The sequence below is a fragment of the Camelus bactrianus genome, chromosome 7, assembly GCF_048773025.1.
Source record: "Camelus bactrianus isolate YW-2024 breed Bactrian camel chromosome 7, ASM4877302v1, whole genome shotgun sequence".
Classification (NCBI taxonomy): domain Eukaryota; kingdom Metazoa; phylum Chordata; class Mammalia; order Artiodactyla; family Camelidae; genus Camelus; species Camelus bactrianus.
Genome location: NC_133545.1, coordinates 7,549,981 through 7,568,319, shown reverse-complemented (window position 1 = coordinate 7,568,319; position 18,339 = coordinate 7,549,981). Strand labels below are relative to the sequence as shown.

General features: G+C 37.8%; 1 protein-coding gene across 1 annotated transcript in view; it reads left to right on the top strand.

Moving 5' to 3' along the window:
- CNTNAP2 (contactin associated protein 2) overlaps positions 1 to 18,339 on the top strand; it is a 1,833,533-nt gene that overhangs the window by 818,459 nt on the left and 996,735 nt on the right. Inside the window, exons 7-8 of the mRNA XM_074366860.1 lie at positions 4,977 to 5,120; positions 8,277 to 8,541. Of these exons, the coding sequence (XP_074222961.1) occupies positions 4,977 to 5,120; positions 8,277 to 8,541 (409 nt within the window). The remainder of the gene's footprint in view (positions 1 to 4,976; positions 5,121 to 8,276; positions 8,542 to 18,339) is intronic.

Here is an 18,339-nt window from a genome sequence, read left to right as displayed (position 1 = left end):
AAAATATTTTAAAAATCTTGGTACCAAAGTAACATATATTTGAAGAGAAGGACCATTTATCATATTATCAGGGCCATTTAACAAGTCCAGAATAAATGTAAGTTGTAATCTTTCCGTTGGTAATTAATTATAAATTGCTTGTTCTCAATAATTTACAGTGTATTATGTATACAGGATTGCCTGATATTTATTACAAAATGTTGAATAAGAAATCCTGAGTTCTGACTTACATTAAGTCATTTATAGATTTTTGACTGTAGACAGTTCTTTTGACAAGTTCTATTTTCTCAAATATAATTGTCATAAAAGAAATAAAAATACAGAATATTTTGAAGAGATTGTCCATAAGTAAGAGGATTTTTTTCATCTTCCAAATGATCAGATATTAAAAAATAATCAGTGATCATATTGGTTCAGTAAAAATATATGTATTCTCATAATATACTGGTAGGCGTGTCAAGTTTTTTAATAAATTATTTGGAAAGCAATTCAGACTTAAAATGTCGATCAAAAATGTTACTCATAAATAGGGAAGAAAGTTCTGGAAGAAGGTGTTCATCACCGGGACACCCCTATGAGTTTGCTGCACCATCTCAGTGTGCCTTGGCCCCCAGTTTCAAAATTGCAGATATAGACATATACACGTATGTGTGTTACCAATATCTATACATAATTCTTTTAGAATATAGAATGTGCCCACCATAAAATGGTAAATGAAAAAGTCAGGATATACAACTATGTTTTCTACTTTCTTTATACGTTTAAATAGTTTCCAGTTTTCTGTAATATGGATACATTACATACATTTCTTAATAGAAATTTAGAATAGAACATACTATGTAAACTTCGATGGAAACTTTATCAGCATTCAAGTAAATGTGAGGTTATCAGGAAATAACTGCCCCTCCAAAAACGTCTCTTTAAATCAGAAATGATTGTTGAAAGGGAAACACTGTGAAAATCCCAGAAGTGTCTACCTTCTCTGAATTAGTATAAATCTTAGCTTATGTGACTTTATCTCCCACTGTATGAGAGAATTTAAAGATGAATTATTCGTTCTCCAGTAATAAACTTTGAAGTACCGTAGAAGAGGTGAGAAATCCTGGATCATTAGCAATGGGCAAACACAATTCCAATTTTCAAAAACCAGAATTAAAAATTTGGGGTCATAGACCCTACTGAGTTTGTGATGAAATCTATGAATATTCACGCAGACACACAGTGGTTTCCACTGGGTCAGCAGTTTCGTGGACACTTTGAAGCCCATCTGTGTAGAATACCACGTCGGAGAACCTCACCTGTAGACTGAAATGCTTGAGATGTATTTGTCAGAGAGACATAGGAAGAAATTTAAGTTTACTAAGAAAGAATCAGGATAGACTCAACTCATTTCACTTCGTCGAGCCACTGCCTGATTACTTTTCTCAGATACGCAGTTGCTGGCGTAAGCTGTAATGAAATGGTTGGTCCTGCTTTTGTATCTCTCCATGTTTACCTTAATATATAGCGATTCTCTTTGCTTACTTGTTTAAAGAAACTCAGGGAGTACAGTTGAGTGGATCTGTTGGTGTTTTATATACATCTCCTTGAAGCAATGGGCTTGTTATGAATAACAAGAGACACACCTCTCACTCAGGAAATTGCAGAGATTTTGGGAGCTCTGTGCTAGGAACATAGCGGACAGACACCAAATATATACATTATACAGTGTTTCCATCAGATAGACACAATAATGCAAATAAACTCAAGAGCATACATGATAGTAAAATGTAGAGGTGAGTTCCAAGTAGTCGTTAATTTTTTGTTTAATATAGTGTATTTAATTTAAAGCTTATATATTTTCATTTTTCGCAATGACTTTAACCATCAGTTCTCATGAGCCAGTATGAGCAGGATGCAGTGCACCATGGGGTTAGGTACATAACACTAGGGCTCGTTGAATAATCCCTGTCCTCATTTCCAGACCTTTACATCATGAAAGAAGCAACAGAAGACGAGTTTGTTCCTCTGTCGTAGCTCAAAGTGGGCATTTGGTGGGGAGAAGCCTGGAGAGTTCGCCTCCCTCACTTCTCGGTAGCCCATTTACACCACACGGTGACCCAGTCACCACTTCGGTCAAGCTGCTAGCTGCATGGTGGCCTGAGGAGGGTGCAGCAGTGCTCAGAGGCACCTCGCTTCATCCTTCCTCCTCTTGGCCAGGGAGAACGCGGGGCAGGACCGCAGCCTGCAGTTTGTCCCGGCTTCTCCCCACTCTTCATCCGTGTTCCAAGACGCATGCACTTGATGTCATGCCCTCGCCTTTGCGATACACTCTGCTTTGAGAGGAGAGGAATGGCTCCCCCTTGTCCGTTGCAGAACTGGGCTAAGATTTGAGAAACTGGTTAGAATTTTGGAGGTAATCAATTGCCTGGGCTCAAACCAGAGTGAAAAAGCTTGGGTTTAAATCCCTTTTTGCCCCTTACTGGTTGTGTGTCAGTGGAGAAATTATATTCCCCTGCTATAACATGACTATAAGAGCACATTGCTCACAGGGCTATGTGAGGAGGTAGCAGGAAGTAATGTAAATCACGAATATATCAGTTAGACTGCAAGGGATGTGTGCTTATTCCTTTCATAGAAAAGGAGCCTGTAGGCAGGTAGCCCTGGGCTCGAATGCCGGCATCATGGTTGTCAAGACCCCAGTCTGTTTTTTCTTGCTGCCGCTCCATCCCCTCTGCACATCACTCACATTCCATCTTGCATTCCAGCCAGTGGGAGGGAAGGGAGTGAAGGAGATTGTACCCCACAGCTCCCCCCTTTTAGGTATAGTTCTTAGGGTCACACGCAGCCCTTCCACCTAAATCTCATGAGACCGAAATTTATTTAAAGAGATTGATCAATGCCATGTATTGGCTGGAGAGCATGTGCCTGCTGAAAAGCAATGTTTTTTCTTAAAGAAGGTGGGAGAAAGGATACTCGGAGGCATCTAGTAGTCTCTGCCACACTTTGTAAACTCTTGGATCGGTGCAGTTCTTTTTTGGAGTCCGGTTGTCAGTGAATGGCAGTGTCATTAATGAGGCACTCATATGAGTCATATCAATATCTGATTATTAGTCTAACAAATGCAATAGTTTTATACTGTGAGAATACGTACAATATCAGAAGGTATTTTGTGGTCCAGCCACTGTGCTTTATTGGTGAGAATCCATAACCAGAAAGAAGGGAAATCCTAATATCCAATGATGAGGTAGATTAGGAACTGGGATTGGAACCCACGTCTCTTAACTGTAAGGAATCTGGTAAATTGAGCCTGCGACGCCTCGCCAGGGAACCTCCTGTAAGGGACACGACACGTGCCGAGGGCTGTCAAACACAGAGAAACCATAAGGAGTGTTTGAATCACCATCCCAAACGAAAATGAGAGTCCCCAGATAAAGAAACTGTGCACAGAGAAGAGTAAAACACTACTTTTAAACTAACATTTAGTACTGTTACTCACACTGTGATGCTGCATGTCATTAAGCATAGAAGGTCTTGTTACTATCAACTGGAGCAGAATTTGATCAAATAAATCGTGGGCAGGAAATACAACACTCCATGAAAGTATCAGTAATTCTCACCTTTGGCATTAAGTGCATGTATATAGCACCTAGTCAGTTCAGGTCAACACCACTTGAGAATATTTCCCTAACCTGTTTTCGAGTACTCTCTGTTTTTTCTTCTGTTGTTTCCTAATTCCTTTCAATGTATTTATTATTAGTTTTTCTTGTTTCTTCCCATATATAAACTCTATGGTAAATGACATATATTCAGCTAATGATTATTCATACATTTATTTTTATTTTAAGTGAGGTCTTTTTGGTTTATACTGTCTCCTAAATCATTATTAATTTGTACATTTCCCCCCCCAAAAAAAACTAGTTAAGCGTTTAAAATGGCAAAACACTGAATAACAGAAACATAATTTGTGTCTCCTAGAACCCAAAGATCTCTGTCTTATGTATCGAATATGAAGTATTGACGTTGAAATATGTCTTAACTTTGTTTTCATTTTTTAAACTTTGCAAGAAAAATTGGTCATGGTAACCGAATAATAATTAATATAAATTTAAGATCTAGATTATATATCTTGATATTACAGCTACAATAGCAGATTCATTAACTACTCATTCACAATTAGCAGTAAAATTCATTATTGGCAACACATAATTAAGTATAATTTGTATGATATGAAATTGATATTTCAGTACTGTAATTTGACCAAAGAGATGTGGGAAAATACATGCTCTATCTTCATCGGTCATAGTAGCTTGAGAGTCACGGGGAGGAGCATTGACCTTTTTCCTTTGGATTTAGGAGACCTGGAATATTTTTAAGTCTGTACTTCTCAAATTACAGCCTCTGAGTCCAAAGATATTCCTAATCGATAGAGTAATGAGACTTTTTGAACCGTTTTCTGTGTTCAAAATAAGTCTAATGAATTATCTACACTACCGGTCATTCGACTCCAATGTCTAAGATGAGTGAATACAGTATTCCTTGCTTCGGGTTGAAGTTTTATGAACTTGAGATATTAGTGCTGATTATCTCATGAGGACCAAAAGCCTTTGTTGGTGGTATGTCTTTGAACGATCAACATAAAACTGTATTTTTAATATTATGTAACAAAAAGATGTTTGCTGTGTAACATCTTTTAAAACCTTCTCAGGGAAATTTATAAAATGTCCTCGGGGTGGTGCAAATGCTAAGGGTCGTGCCTCTTCTTGTTCAAGTTATAATCTGATTGTCAGAATGAATGACAGTCAGGATGCTCTTCAGGAACAACGTAAGTTATTATGCCAGAGATTTGGGGGGCAGGAAGAAAAGTGTCTGTGTCTGTGGGCTGAGGTCAAGGTGACCGACCCTAGCTGAATTAGCAGTCGTCTAATTTATTGTGAATGCTGTTATTTTTTCTTTAAGTCAACACAGTGTGTTTACCTTTTTTCTTTTTCTCAAAGATCACCTTCGGAGGCATCCCCTTCTCTGGCAAGCCAAGCTCCAGCAGCAGAAAGAATTTCAGAGGCTGCATGGAAAGCATTAACTACAATGGCATCAACATCACTGATCTCGCGAGAAGGAAAAAGCTGGAGCCGTCAAATGTGGTAAGAGCTTTCACCCCCAAAGTAGCGGTTCCCAGAGAAATCAAAGACTTTGTTTTGTGTGGACTGTTAATGAACAATACCGTAGCATCTATCATGGTCCTCGTGGTGGGCTCAACCATGCAAAACTAACTTTAGTGTCACCTGAAAAATGTGGAGGTACTGAATATACTCTGAGCATAGATACTGGGTTTTGAGTTAAATTAACCTGAAATAGTAAGTTTTATTCAGAGGGGCCCAGAATTTCTGCTGCAGGGTGTGTGGGCTCCCCACGACAGAGGACCAGGTATATACTTCAGAGCAGGTTTCACGCCAGCTTTTCAGCAGCTGCTAAATTGTTAGCATCATGTTTCCAAGTGTCCCAACACGTCTAGCTCTGCGTTTCTTGTTTACGATGTAATTCAGTATTTTAAGAGTTTTTAAAGCAGGAACTTTATTCTATTTACTTCCCTGTTTCCAAAGATAATTCATCCAAATATGCAAATCAATAAGCTATTTGTCAAAGCTCTAAGCATACTTAAATATTATGCAATTAAGTAAAGAGTGATTGCATTGGAGAGTGAACGCTGTGACTCAGAAGCGCACAGTGGTCTCCTGGCTCTGGTGTGAGTGTTTCCTGGTCCAGTTCTTTCAAGGAGGAGAGCGAAGAATCAGGGGACTCTCTAGCACACTTGCCTCCCTGTGACACCGCGTAAAAGACGGCAGCTTACAAAGTGGAATGTGAGCTCCCTACGATCCTGCAGGAACAGAAGCTGCTTCAACCCCAAAGTATCATTTGGAAGAGGCTGGGATTCCAGAGACCCGTATATCTGGGGGCCAGAGGAAGTAGGTGATACCATGAGTGTTTGCACTGTGTGTCTGAAAGAATTCTGCTGCTCTCATTACCCCCGGTCTGAGCCTAGGGCTTTCATAAAATTATTGGATGGATGGAAATACCTAATGAATAAACAAGAGTTCAGGCTGGATATATAAGAAACTAAAAAAATATTAATTTAATGCAAAATTTTTCTTTACTAATTATTTTTCTTTAAAATGGTGATGAATTTATATTAATACTTAAAAACTGATCTTTGGTGAAATTTTCTCGTACATATATCAACTGTAGGGATAACAGCTCCATATATAGGCAACCGGCGCTGTGCTCGGCATGGTACATATATGATAACCTAAGAATAACGCTACAAAGGAGGTATGATCATGAACAATTTATAGATGAAAACTGAGATTTAACCTGAGAAAATGATTTTGCAAGGTGACTGAATATGAGTGCAAACCTAGGTTGTGGGTTCACAGTATATGATCCCCGAGGTCATGTCTCCTTTCACGCTGTGTTATTTCTCATCTAGAGCAGTACTTATATATATGCTATATTAAGCTTTGGATAAAATGGCGCCAGAGTCCTGTTTCCTCAGAAATTGTTGCTTAGGACAGAAGGGCACAGAGTCCAAATCATCATAGTAGTCTTTCCATCTTTGGAAAGTTTGCTTCTTTGAGAAAAGGTCAAGTGTTATTTCTGCCTGAACCTCCCCGTTGATCCTCGGATGGACCCATTAGGTGCCCAAACTTCAGAGAATTGCACTACGGAGACTCATTCCAAAACCAGCTTCACTGCCAAATATATCATGCTTATAAATGTGATTTTAACTTGAATGACAAAGATATTTAGTAAAGCATGACTTGTCTATATTTGTTAAAATAGAATGAACAGACATAAAAAAGGCTTTTACACCAAAATATGTGTATGGATTAAAATTTTAGGCAGTAGAGAGGCAAGTGAGGCACTTTGCAGGCAGCTCTTCAACGGCAAATATTCATGCAGGGAATCTGCTTTCAAGGACGTCAGGTGCTGATATTTCAGTGAAACTGACTCAGCCCTCATCTCGCACCCCCTCCACACACACACCCAGTCCCTTGTATGTTGATTCCAGGGTCAGCCTTAGAAAGGAGCTTTGACTTTGCCGGGAGACAGTCCCCACGACACAGGTATATGGGCTACCACAACATTTCAGTTATGAAGCATCAGCAGCTCTTTTCATCAGGAAAAGTATTTTAAAATAATCATCTGCGAAGGTACAGTGCAAATTTAATTTGAATATTAATTCAGGGGGACAGCCTACGTTAGGCTTAATGGTTCATGTACTGAAATGGAAGAGCTGTGCCTCTAGGGGTAAATGATGTGGTGTGGACGAAAGGAAGGAGGAAGGAAAGAAGGAAAGAAAGAAAGATGAAGTGAAAATGTCTTCAAATCGTATTCAAGATACTATGCTGGGATTAAAAAAAAAGATGGAAGAAAATGTAGATTTTTAGTTCTTTAAAAGGAAGATACTTAAGACATTAGAGTATAAAATTCAATGTATCTGTATAATATGTCAACTTTTTTCATACCAGGAAGAGGGAGTGTGATGGGGAAGGAGTAAGCTTTAATTATTGCAAGTTCTTTTTTCATTTTGTACATTCATGTCACTGTTTCCACAAGCATTAATGCGTTATGATACATGCAAGCCTCATGGGAATTTAGATGGGATTTTAAGTTGAATAACAAAATAATCTGAAATAATCACAATTATGCTGATGCTAAATAGTTAATGTTAATTCATATATATTAGGTATGGGGACAAAACCCAACAATATTTGTGCCATGATATCACTGTAATAAATAGTAACCAAGTGGTCCTAGTTCCCACTGATACTGGAATAATGTAGTAATAAACACGTGACCAAGGCCATCCAGGAGAGGGCGGTGGCATCTCCTCCGTGGCTCACACATCATCAGTAATGGCGGAGGGAGGAAGCAGCTCTTTGCCATCTTCAGAAAGTCCAGTGGTCCACACTCAGTCCTATAACACAGGAGTACATCCAGTCCATGGCCAGCTCATCACATCAGTGTGTCGGACTGTCAGTTCCATGTTGGACGGTGCTTGTGTGAACCCTCAGCTTGATGGCCATCTGCTAGACCCTGTCAGCCAGAGCAGAGAGGCCTCTTCCATGCCAAGGTGTCCAGCTGCTGAGTCTGTGTCAGATTGCTGCATGGGAGAGTTTCACACAAGCTCCAGCTCAAGCTCTGCTTGGAAATTTGTAGAACTGTAGCTTTTTCTACTGTTTTATATAGATGCTTATTTCATTCTAGATTTCCTCAACGTACGCCCTTCTGTTTTACAGGGAAATTTGAGTTTCTCCTGTGTGGAGCCCTACACGGTACCTGTCTTTTTCAATGCCACCAGTTACCTGGAGGTGCCCGGACGGGTTAACCAGGACCTGTTATCAGTTAGTTTCCAGTTCAGGACTTGGAACCCCAATGGTCTCCTGCTTTTCAGTCATTTTGCGGATAATTTGGGCTACGTGGAGATTGACCTCACCGAAAGCAAAGTTGGTGTTCATGTCAACGTCACGCAGACCAAGATGAGCCAAATCGATATTTCCTCAGGTCAGTGAAATCTATTCAGTATTCATTCCGGAAACTGCTATTGGTCTCTCCAGGGCGAAGGTTGTGTTTTTGTTTTGTTGGGATCACATGCTCGTGATTATGTTTGGATTCAGGCTTTTGAGATACTTCTTGGCTGCCCTGAGTGTAGACTGACAAAGGGAAACTTGAAAACTTGCTGAGAGGGTAAGGGTGGGTGAGGAGGAAGGTTGGTCAAGACCGTCTTAGAGGACTGAAATCTTCCATTTCTCACCAATGCTAGTTCATTTTAAACCTAGTGATGGCTGTTTCTCTCAGTTAATATTGTATGTTTAAAAACAAAGAAAATTTTATTAACGTAAGAGTACTTAGTATCATTTGACTTTATGGGCATTAAAATACCTTTTACTATTAGTAATGGGGTTGTATTGATTTAATTATGACTTTAAAGGTATGTTCAGCTGCTTGAATTAAAACTTCAAAGGGATCTTGCTAAACTTGTGCAAATGGTCAGAAAACTAAGGGGGTGGGAGTACAAAGAGGAAGGACAAGAGGTATGTATCAACTGAGGGAAGACTGCCTGGCTAAGTAGGGTCATTTTTTAACTTTGACATCATACTGGTATGATACACTGAGACTTTGGTGATGTTATTTGAACAAACTTAGTGACCTCGGAATATTGTTTGATTAATATGGTACAAAGGAAGCTGAAATTGCAAAGTGAGATATCACAAACAAAGAAAATAATTGATGATATGCAACCGATAAATAGTTAAAAAAAATTCACCAGGTTTCTCTGGATGTTCCTTGTTATAGATGTTTTATTTTGTAAAGAACTCCTTAGAAGTGGAAGGCAGAGAGAAAAAGAACATTTCCTGAGCGCCTAGTACAGATGTATCAAATACTGAGAGAAGAAGCTCTTAGCAGAACGCTCAACTGTGTAACTGCTGGCTCTGATTGCTCAGTAGTCCGGGTGTACTTACGACGCCATATGCATAGGTCTGACAGTGTCTAGCACGTTGTATGGTTTGGGTCCATCTCATTTCCCCTCTATGCCATCAGCTCCTTGAAGGCAGAGACCACGCCCTTGTATATGTGTGTATAGAGCGGCACCTGTAACCTAAGGGATGCTCCAGGATTGTTTGTAGAGTTCAGCACTGTGGCTCCAAGAACTAGTGTTCACTGACCGAGTATCTCCTGCTCAAGGATATGTGTCTTTCCGTACAATCGGCTTTGTGTGTAGGCATGGCGCTGTGTGGACTGTTACTGGCAAGGACTCAGGGAAGACATGGGAACCGTGTGTCAGAGGTGTATCTGAATTATTGAAATCAAAAGCTATTTTGAAAAACCTAGATATTTACTTTATGTTTGCATTGTTAGTTTTGCTTTTGCCCTGAATGTTCAGAGACAAAATGATGGATCCCTGTATTTTATCACTACTTCCCAGGATAAATATACCTGAGGAGATACAGAGCAAATAGAAATTATCTGCAGTGACCAGAATAACACATAAAACAAATGCACATACAAATATTTACCACAGTTGAAAATCTCCCCACTGGATTCTGTTATGATTAATGATTCTTTTCTAATGCCTAAACACATAAAGTGTAAGTCAGAAGGTCTCCCTGCTGGCATTCGCTGAGCAAAGCCAACCTCCTGGTGGTTTTCCATATAACAGGAACCATTATAACTAAAAGAATAGGAGTTTAAGAATAGTGGTCAGTAAACATGTACTAATTTAATTTGGTTTAATCTAGGATTCCAAGATACTCCTATCTAATTTAAATTGTGTTTATTTAAAAAAAAAAAGAATGAACAAAGGAATCTAGTATGCAACAGCTAATTTACCTTAATAGATTTGCTTAAATATAATAAAAGTGGGCTTTAGACATTTTTGTCAATGTAGCCAAAAATCTGTACAAATTGAGGAAGACAAATGTGAAATCTAAACATTTCTATAGTTTCTTATGCAGCCCAATGAAAATATTTGTTTTAAAGATTTCCATTTTTTCCCCATACAATGGTGGAAACTAAGACATTATCGTTTATCACTGCTCAAGTTTGAGAAATATTAGTAAGCAAATGTATACGCATATACTTCAAGAAGTTGTATCTTGAACTCATTTAAACTGGGCTTATTAAAAAATAAAGGAAAGAAAGAACAAAGAAATCCAACATATTCATTCATCCTGCAGTACATACAAAGCCCATAGAATACAATTTTCATTTCAAATTCAGTTAAATGTATGAATAACTTAATGTAAGTAGCAACACTGAGAAAATAATTAATTTAGAAAGATGAATTAGCCCAGGACACTAATGTTTCCTCTAAGAAAGGGAAATAATTCTGAATTATACCTACCCTATTCATTTGTTAATGAAGTATAGTTGATTTACAATATTGTGTTGGTTTTCAGGTAGGCAGCAAAGTGATTCAGTTTTATATATATATAATGTGTGTCTACATAGACACACATTTTCAGATTCTTTTCCATTATAGGTTATTACAAGATGCTGAATATAATTCTCTGTGCTATATAGTAAATCCTTGTTGTTTATTTTATATACAGTGGTGTATATATGTTAATTCCATACTCCTAATTTATCCCTCCCCCTCTTTCCCCTTTGATAACAATAAGTTTGTTTTCTATGTCTGTGAGTCTATTTCTGTTCTGTAAATAAGTTCATTTGTATTATTTTTTAAATTCTACATGTAAGTGATATCATATAGTATTTGTTTTTGTCTCAGTTACTTCATTTAGTATGATAATCTCTAGGTCCATTCCTGTTGCTGCATATGGCAATATTCCATTCTTTTCATGGCTGAGTAATATTCCACTGTATGTATATACTACATTTTCTTTATCTATTTATTTGTTGACAGACACCTAGGTTGCTTCTATGTCTTGATTATTATAAATAGTGCTGCTATGAACATTGGAGTGCATGTATCTTTTTGAATTAGAGTTTTTGTCTTTTCCAAATATATGCCCAGGAATGGGATTGCTGGATCATAGGGTAGTTGTATTTTTAGTTTTTTAAGGAACCGCCAGACTGTCCTCCATAGGTGCTGCACCAGTTCACATTCCCACCAACAGTGCAGGAGGATTCCCTTTTCTCTGCACCCTCTTCATTGTTTTTTATTTGCAGACTTTTTGCTGATGGCCATTCTGACCAAGGTAAGGTGATACTTCATTGTACTTTTGCTTTGCATTGCTCTAATAATTAGTGGTATTGAGCGTCCTTTCATGTGCCATCTGTATGTCTTCTTTGGAGAAATATTTAGGTCTTCTGTGCATTTTTTGATTGGCTTATTGTTTTGTTTTGTTTTGTTTTTTTATATTGAATTGTATGAGCTGTTTGTATATTCTGTAAGTTAAGACCTTGTCAGTCTCATCATTTGCAAGTATTTTCTCCTAGTCTGTAGGTTGTCTTTTCATTTTGTTCATAGTTTCCTTTCCTGTGCAAAAGCCATAAGTTTGATTAGGTTCCATTTGTTTATTTTTGCTTTTATTTCTTTTGCCTTGGGAGACTGTCCTAAGAAAATACTGCTACAATTTATGTCAGGAAATGTTTTGCCTATGTTCTCTTCTAGGAGTTTTATGGTGTCATGTCTTATTGTTAGGTCTTTAAGCCATTTTGAGTTTATTTTTGTGTATGGTGTGAGGGAGTGTTCTAACTTCACTGAGTTACATGCAGCTGTCCAGCTTTCCCAGCACCTCTTACTGAAGAGACTGTCTTTTCTCCATTGTATATTCTTGCCTCCTTTGTTGAAGATTAATTGACCATAAGTTGTGGGTCTATTTCTGGGCTCTCTATCCTGTTCCATTGAGCTGTATGTCTATTTTTGTGCCAATGCCATGCTGTTTTGATTATTGTACCTTGGTAGTAGTGTCTGAAGTCTGGAAGGGTCATGCCTCCAGACTTGTTCTTTTTCCTCAGGATTGCTTTGGCAAGTCTGGGTCTTTTGTGGTTCCACATAAGTTTTAGGATTATTTGTTCGAGTTCTGTGAAAAATGTCCTGGGTCATTTGATAAGGATGGCAGTAAATCTGTAAATTGCTTTGGGTAGTGTGACCATTTTAACAATATTAATTCTTCCAATCCAAGAGCATGGGGTACCTTTCTACTTCTTTGAATCATCTTCAATTTCCATAACCAACAATGTGAAAGATATGCTGAGAACCGTATCTACCCTATGTTTATCAACAGCATGAGCACTGAAGCATGTCAGTCCTATTTTGCCTCTTTTTTGAAATTGCTTGGTCAGAAAAATGTAGGAGATACAGAAAATCTAGAAGAGGGAAACACTTATTAATAACATCTTGTTCTTCACATACACACGTACACACGTGAACACTACTTCTAAATAGTTAGTTCTGTAGTCTAGGATAACGGTAACTCATCTGGTTGAAAAGTCTCTGTATTCCATCTTGGACAACAGTGCTCTTTGGTGATGAATTCAAAATAAATCCTATACGTTAGAGCCTATTCGAAATATTATTTACCCTCTCCTTGCACTTTTTACCTCCACGCAGTGATTAATTTTTGTCTCATTCGTCATTGACTCTGACTTGTAAAAATCAACCTCTGAGTAACCTTGAGTTTGCAGAGTGGGTTATTAGTGAAAATGTTCACTCGCAACATAAACTTGCATGAAACATTCCGCTATATTTATTTATAGTTGGAACAGTAGTTAGTGATTGGTGAATGTATATTTACCTTCTTCTAGGAATAAGGGTAAAAGAAAACAAAAGCAGGTGCTGAAAGGGTCAAATGGATAACATCTGTTTGCTCTGAGAGTTATTTTCATTTTAACCTTCATATCCATCATCATGGCGAAGGTGGACCTAGAAGCAATTTTGAGTACCTGAATTGTTTCCAGCATTATTGAGGTGTGATTAACAAATTAAACTGTATATATTTAGGTTGTACAGTGTGATTTTTAAATGCTGTACAATGTGATATTTTAATATATATATACATTGTGAAATGATTACCACTAACAAGTTAATTAATTCATGTATCACCTCACATGGTCATCTTTTGTGTGTGTGGTGAGAACACTGAAGATCCCCTCTTATTTTATTTTATATTTAAGAATACTTAGTGTATAATTAAGTTTCAAGTATACAAAGTAATATTATTAGCTATAATCACCATGCTGTATATTAGATTCCCCAGAACTTTTTCATCTCATAACTGAAAATTTGTACCTTTTGACCAATATACAGCAAGCCCCTGGCAACTACCATTCTACTCTTTGAGTCTATGAATTCTACTTTCATAGATTTTACATATAAATGAGATCATACAGCATTTCTCTTTCTCTGTCTGGCTTATTGCATTTAGTATAACATTCTCCAGGTTGAAATGATTTTGATCAAAATAGTGAGAAAACATTTTATCTTATACTCCATACCCACTGAAACGAAGTCTCATGAAATAAAAGTTGCCTTGTTCTTTAATGCACTCTCATAATTTCGGTGTTTCCTTTTCAATCTTTTTTCTCTTCCTTTAAAAAAATTGCCATAACCCCCTAAATGATTTCATGACCTAAAAACAAGCTGCAACCCATAATTGGGAAAACACTGACCTACAGATTTGTCTTCTGATTTGAAGAGTTAAAATTATAAGTTCTAATTGCCTATTTACTCCATCACTCCATACTGAAAAGCTAAATGTGTCTTCCAGAAACAATATTATAATAGTAGCTTAAAAAGTATTCATAGATATTGCTGTCTGTTAAATAGCCAAACAAAACAAACAAACAAACAAACAAAAAGCACGTACATGCACACAAAAAACCTTCCTACCATTTGAAATAAGGTTTTTATTGCACAGTGCCTCAATGTTATGCCACTAAATTGCAAACATGTTTAGAATAATACTCTAATATTAATAAGGTTGTAAAATGTGGTTCACCATTTAAATGGTGGAAGGAAATTGATTTCTGTAAATGAACTTTCTCACCTATTGAAAAAAAAAAATCAGTTTCTATCCATGTAAACAAAGCTTTTCAGAAGAGTCGTTCAGAACATAGCCTGCTGCTAACTCACCTGTTAGCTGAGCTGATGTAGTCAGACCTCCCCATGTTGTTCATGTAGACATTGCTTCAGTTTTTGAATGACTTCTCAGCATCCTTACAGCTTCAGAAACCTGTACTCAGCAAACATCATCTTTGTATTTCTGTCTCCAAAGGCAGTTTTTCTGGGGCCGTGTTCTAGCTTTGTTTTGTAGCACCGTTCCCTTTGTAAAACTTTGATAAACTCCCACTTGGGTGCTTTGAGGGACCGTATCTTAGTCTAGCCAAGCTGCCTGAACAAAATACCACAGCCTGCCTGGCTTATTTGTTTCTCATAATTCTGAAGGCCGGAAGCCCAAGACTGGGGGGCCGGCCAGGTCAAGCTCTTCTGGGTGGCAGACTGTGGATTTCTCGCCCAGTCCTGACGTGGTGGGAGGGGTGAGGGCGCATCGTGGGGTGCTAATCGCATTCCTGAGGACTCCGCCCTCACACACCTACCTACCAAAGGCCCCACCTAAAGCCAGCATACACGGCATTAGGGTTTCAGCACGTGGATTTTAAGGGGACGCACATTTGTACCATAGCCTTAGGGGCAGACATTTTCTTCTTGGCTTTGTGTGTAGCTGGGGAACTTGCTGGTAAATACTGGCAAGTTCCCAGTTCAGTCTCAGCAAATGCATTTCCCTCTGACTGCTCCTGGCACTGTCTGTCCGAAGCAATTAGAATATCTTGTCTCTTGGTTTTATGAACATTTGAAAATGTAGTTAGTATATTAATGTTTGAGAGAATTACTGCATTCCAGTTTCAAAGTTCAGTGATAGCTTCCATCATGAGATTGCCTTTTCCTCATGTAAGAAAAAATGGTTTAGTCTCTAATACTATTCTTTATGTTTTAATTATTTATTGAGAAGTGATTTTCAGCTCTGTGGTTTCAAACTGCAAGTATTATCTCTAGATTTCTTAAAATAATTTTCTATAATTCGAAAATTAAGTTAAGTTTTCCTAGGCGTTACTTCACACACTTCAAGTGATTTGTTTTATGGTGTCTTATAGCAAAGTGACTGGAGAATTACTTAGTAATGCATATTACATTACTTAATTCAAATTTAAGCCATAATTGTTAGAAGCTGAACATATCAGAAGCCTTGGAATTTCCTTTAATCTATTAAATGTGAATCATTCTAAGTCTAAAGAAATAAAGACGTACACAGATATATTTATCACAATATACGTAATAATAAAAGTAATTGGAAACAAATGAATATTTTAAATTGAGGTGATTTAAGAAAGAATATATCCTTATGTGGAATACTACTATGTCATGAGAAATCATCTTTCTCAAAAAATATAATGTCATTGGAAAATGTAATCTAGTGAATAAAAGTGTTATAAAAATTTGTATAGACTATGACCCCAGTATTACTGTTACAAACATGTTGATAGCTAGAGAAGAGATTCTGAATGAAGTAAAATGTGGATAATACTGACAGAAATTATCTCTAATTGATAGGTATCTGTTCATTATGAACTTCTTAATACATTTTTCATAATATCCAAATTTTCTTAAATGAACACCAAATAGTCTTAAAAAAAAAAAAACAAAAAAGCATACTATAAAACAACTGAGGGTAAAATAATATTCCTCAAAAGTATAATGCTTAACCACATTACGAGTGGAAATTATATAGAGGAGGTTATATCGATATAAAAATTCTAGTTTCCCTACCTGAATAGATGCATATATACATAATCAGTATTTTTAAAAGTTTGTCCTTAAACAGTGAGCTCCAACTTAATTTCCTTAGTGACATTTACATAAATGGAGTATTTTATATGCAGATGCAGAAATCTGGAAGGTGGGTCTATGCACTTTTATTTGAAAATATACATAAGTAATTTTAAACCTTTTTTTCTTTCAAGATAAACAGAGAGGGGAAAGGGAGGGAGATAAATGAATTCATATATAAAGGCATTTTCCCTTAAAACTGTTGCTAGCTGTCTGGGAACAACAGATTTTATTTTTCTGTCTTAATGATGAATCAGTGTATAGATATAAATCTGTTTATTCCCAAATAGTCTATGTATACTTCTACCAAAACAAAACCCTAAAAATTAATTTTAGAAGCTTTTACTTTTTGATGGTCTTGTAGAGATCTGAGATATTCAAGGAAAACTCAGAAATCCAGCATTTTCGGCTGCTGAAGACAAAACCTGGCTCTGGATTCTCAGGGCAGATGGAGCCTGAGGAGGGAAGATTCATGGAGCCTCGAGCTCTTTTTAATTAGGAGCCTACACTTGTGTGGGGACAGCACATCTCCTCTTGTTTAACAAGAGCCAAAACTGAGCTGGATTTAGATCTATAGATTCAGGTCTGCACATAGAAATACAGATAACCTTGGCCATACCTGCCACGCAGATTGCTGATTTTATTCTCCCAAATTCACAAATGGACTTGCTGTGAGAATCACATGGTACCAAGTAAAAAGCATTTGCGTGAACAATATGTTGCTCCCGGGTCGTGTCACCTCACTGACTTTTTATTATATTTCGGTTCCCAAAGTGGCTGTGCCGTCATCATGCCGGCTGAGTGGAGATCCACCTTCAATTACACTCCAGTGGTGCTGGTGCATTTTCACATCACTAGAACCATTGTATTCCAACATGAAAGGGAAAAAGAGGCTGGGGGGGAAGTTTTGTGATATTAGGTATTGCCTTATTCTTTAGGAAGCAAAGGGGGACATTTTAATTAATAATCACACTCCAGGATACCATACCCACTCTAGCTTCTACAAGGTTTGGGGGCCTTTTAAAATATTCTAGGCCTTTTTTAGGGAAGATGAATAAAAAACACAATTGTGTGTCTGTGTGTGTAATAACTTTTTAAAGTTGCAAGGAGAAGGATAAAATTGAGTCAACTTTGGTGGATAAAATGGAGGTAAAAATTTCCCAGTAGGGACCAGGTCACATTTTAAAAGCTTTAGTTTACTGTACAAATAAACTAATCAAAGAGGAGGGGCGGGGGGAAATCAGACATCACTACTACAGGCTAATGGTGAGAATAAAAATGAATCATATAAGACTAGCAAAGAACGCAGCACAGGAATCCTGGACTTCATATACGGATGTAGCTGGGTGTGCTTCCAAGACAAGAGAAGGAAGGACACAGAGCAAGTTAGCGTTGCCGAGAGGCCCTTCATCTTTCTGTTTCATGTAAGTGTAAGGACTGAAGCTTCTCTGACCGATGAGTCATTGGTAAATTTGAGCAACAGAGATTATGTATGGAGTAGAGAGATAATAAGTCACCTTTATGAGTTGGGGTTCTCCAGTGAAAACCAGTAGGATCTATAGAAAGAGAGGAAGAGACTTATTAGAAGGAATGAGCTCCCATAGTTATATGGAGGCTGAAGGGTCAAAAGCTGGACACCCGGGAGAGCCTATGGTGCGAGGTCTAGTCTGAAAGCTGGCAGGCTCAGGACTGAGGGAAAGCCAGGGTTTCAGTTTGAGTCTGAAGGCAGAAGTAGACTAGTGTTCCGTCTCAAAAACCATCTTGCAGAGAGAGGGAACTCCCCCGACTCTGCCTTTGTGTTCACTTAGGGCCTTCATCGTACTGCATGAGGCCCACCCACGCTGGGGAGATCAGTCTACTGTACTCAGTCTGCAGGCCCAAATGTTACTGTCATCCAGAAACACCTTCACAGGCTCAGTCAAGTCGACACGTGAAATTAGCCATCGCATCAACTGTAGATATTTTTACCATCGGGCATACAAATTGATTTTAAACAGTTAAAAAAATAA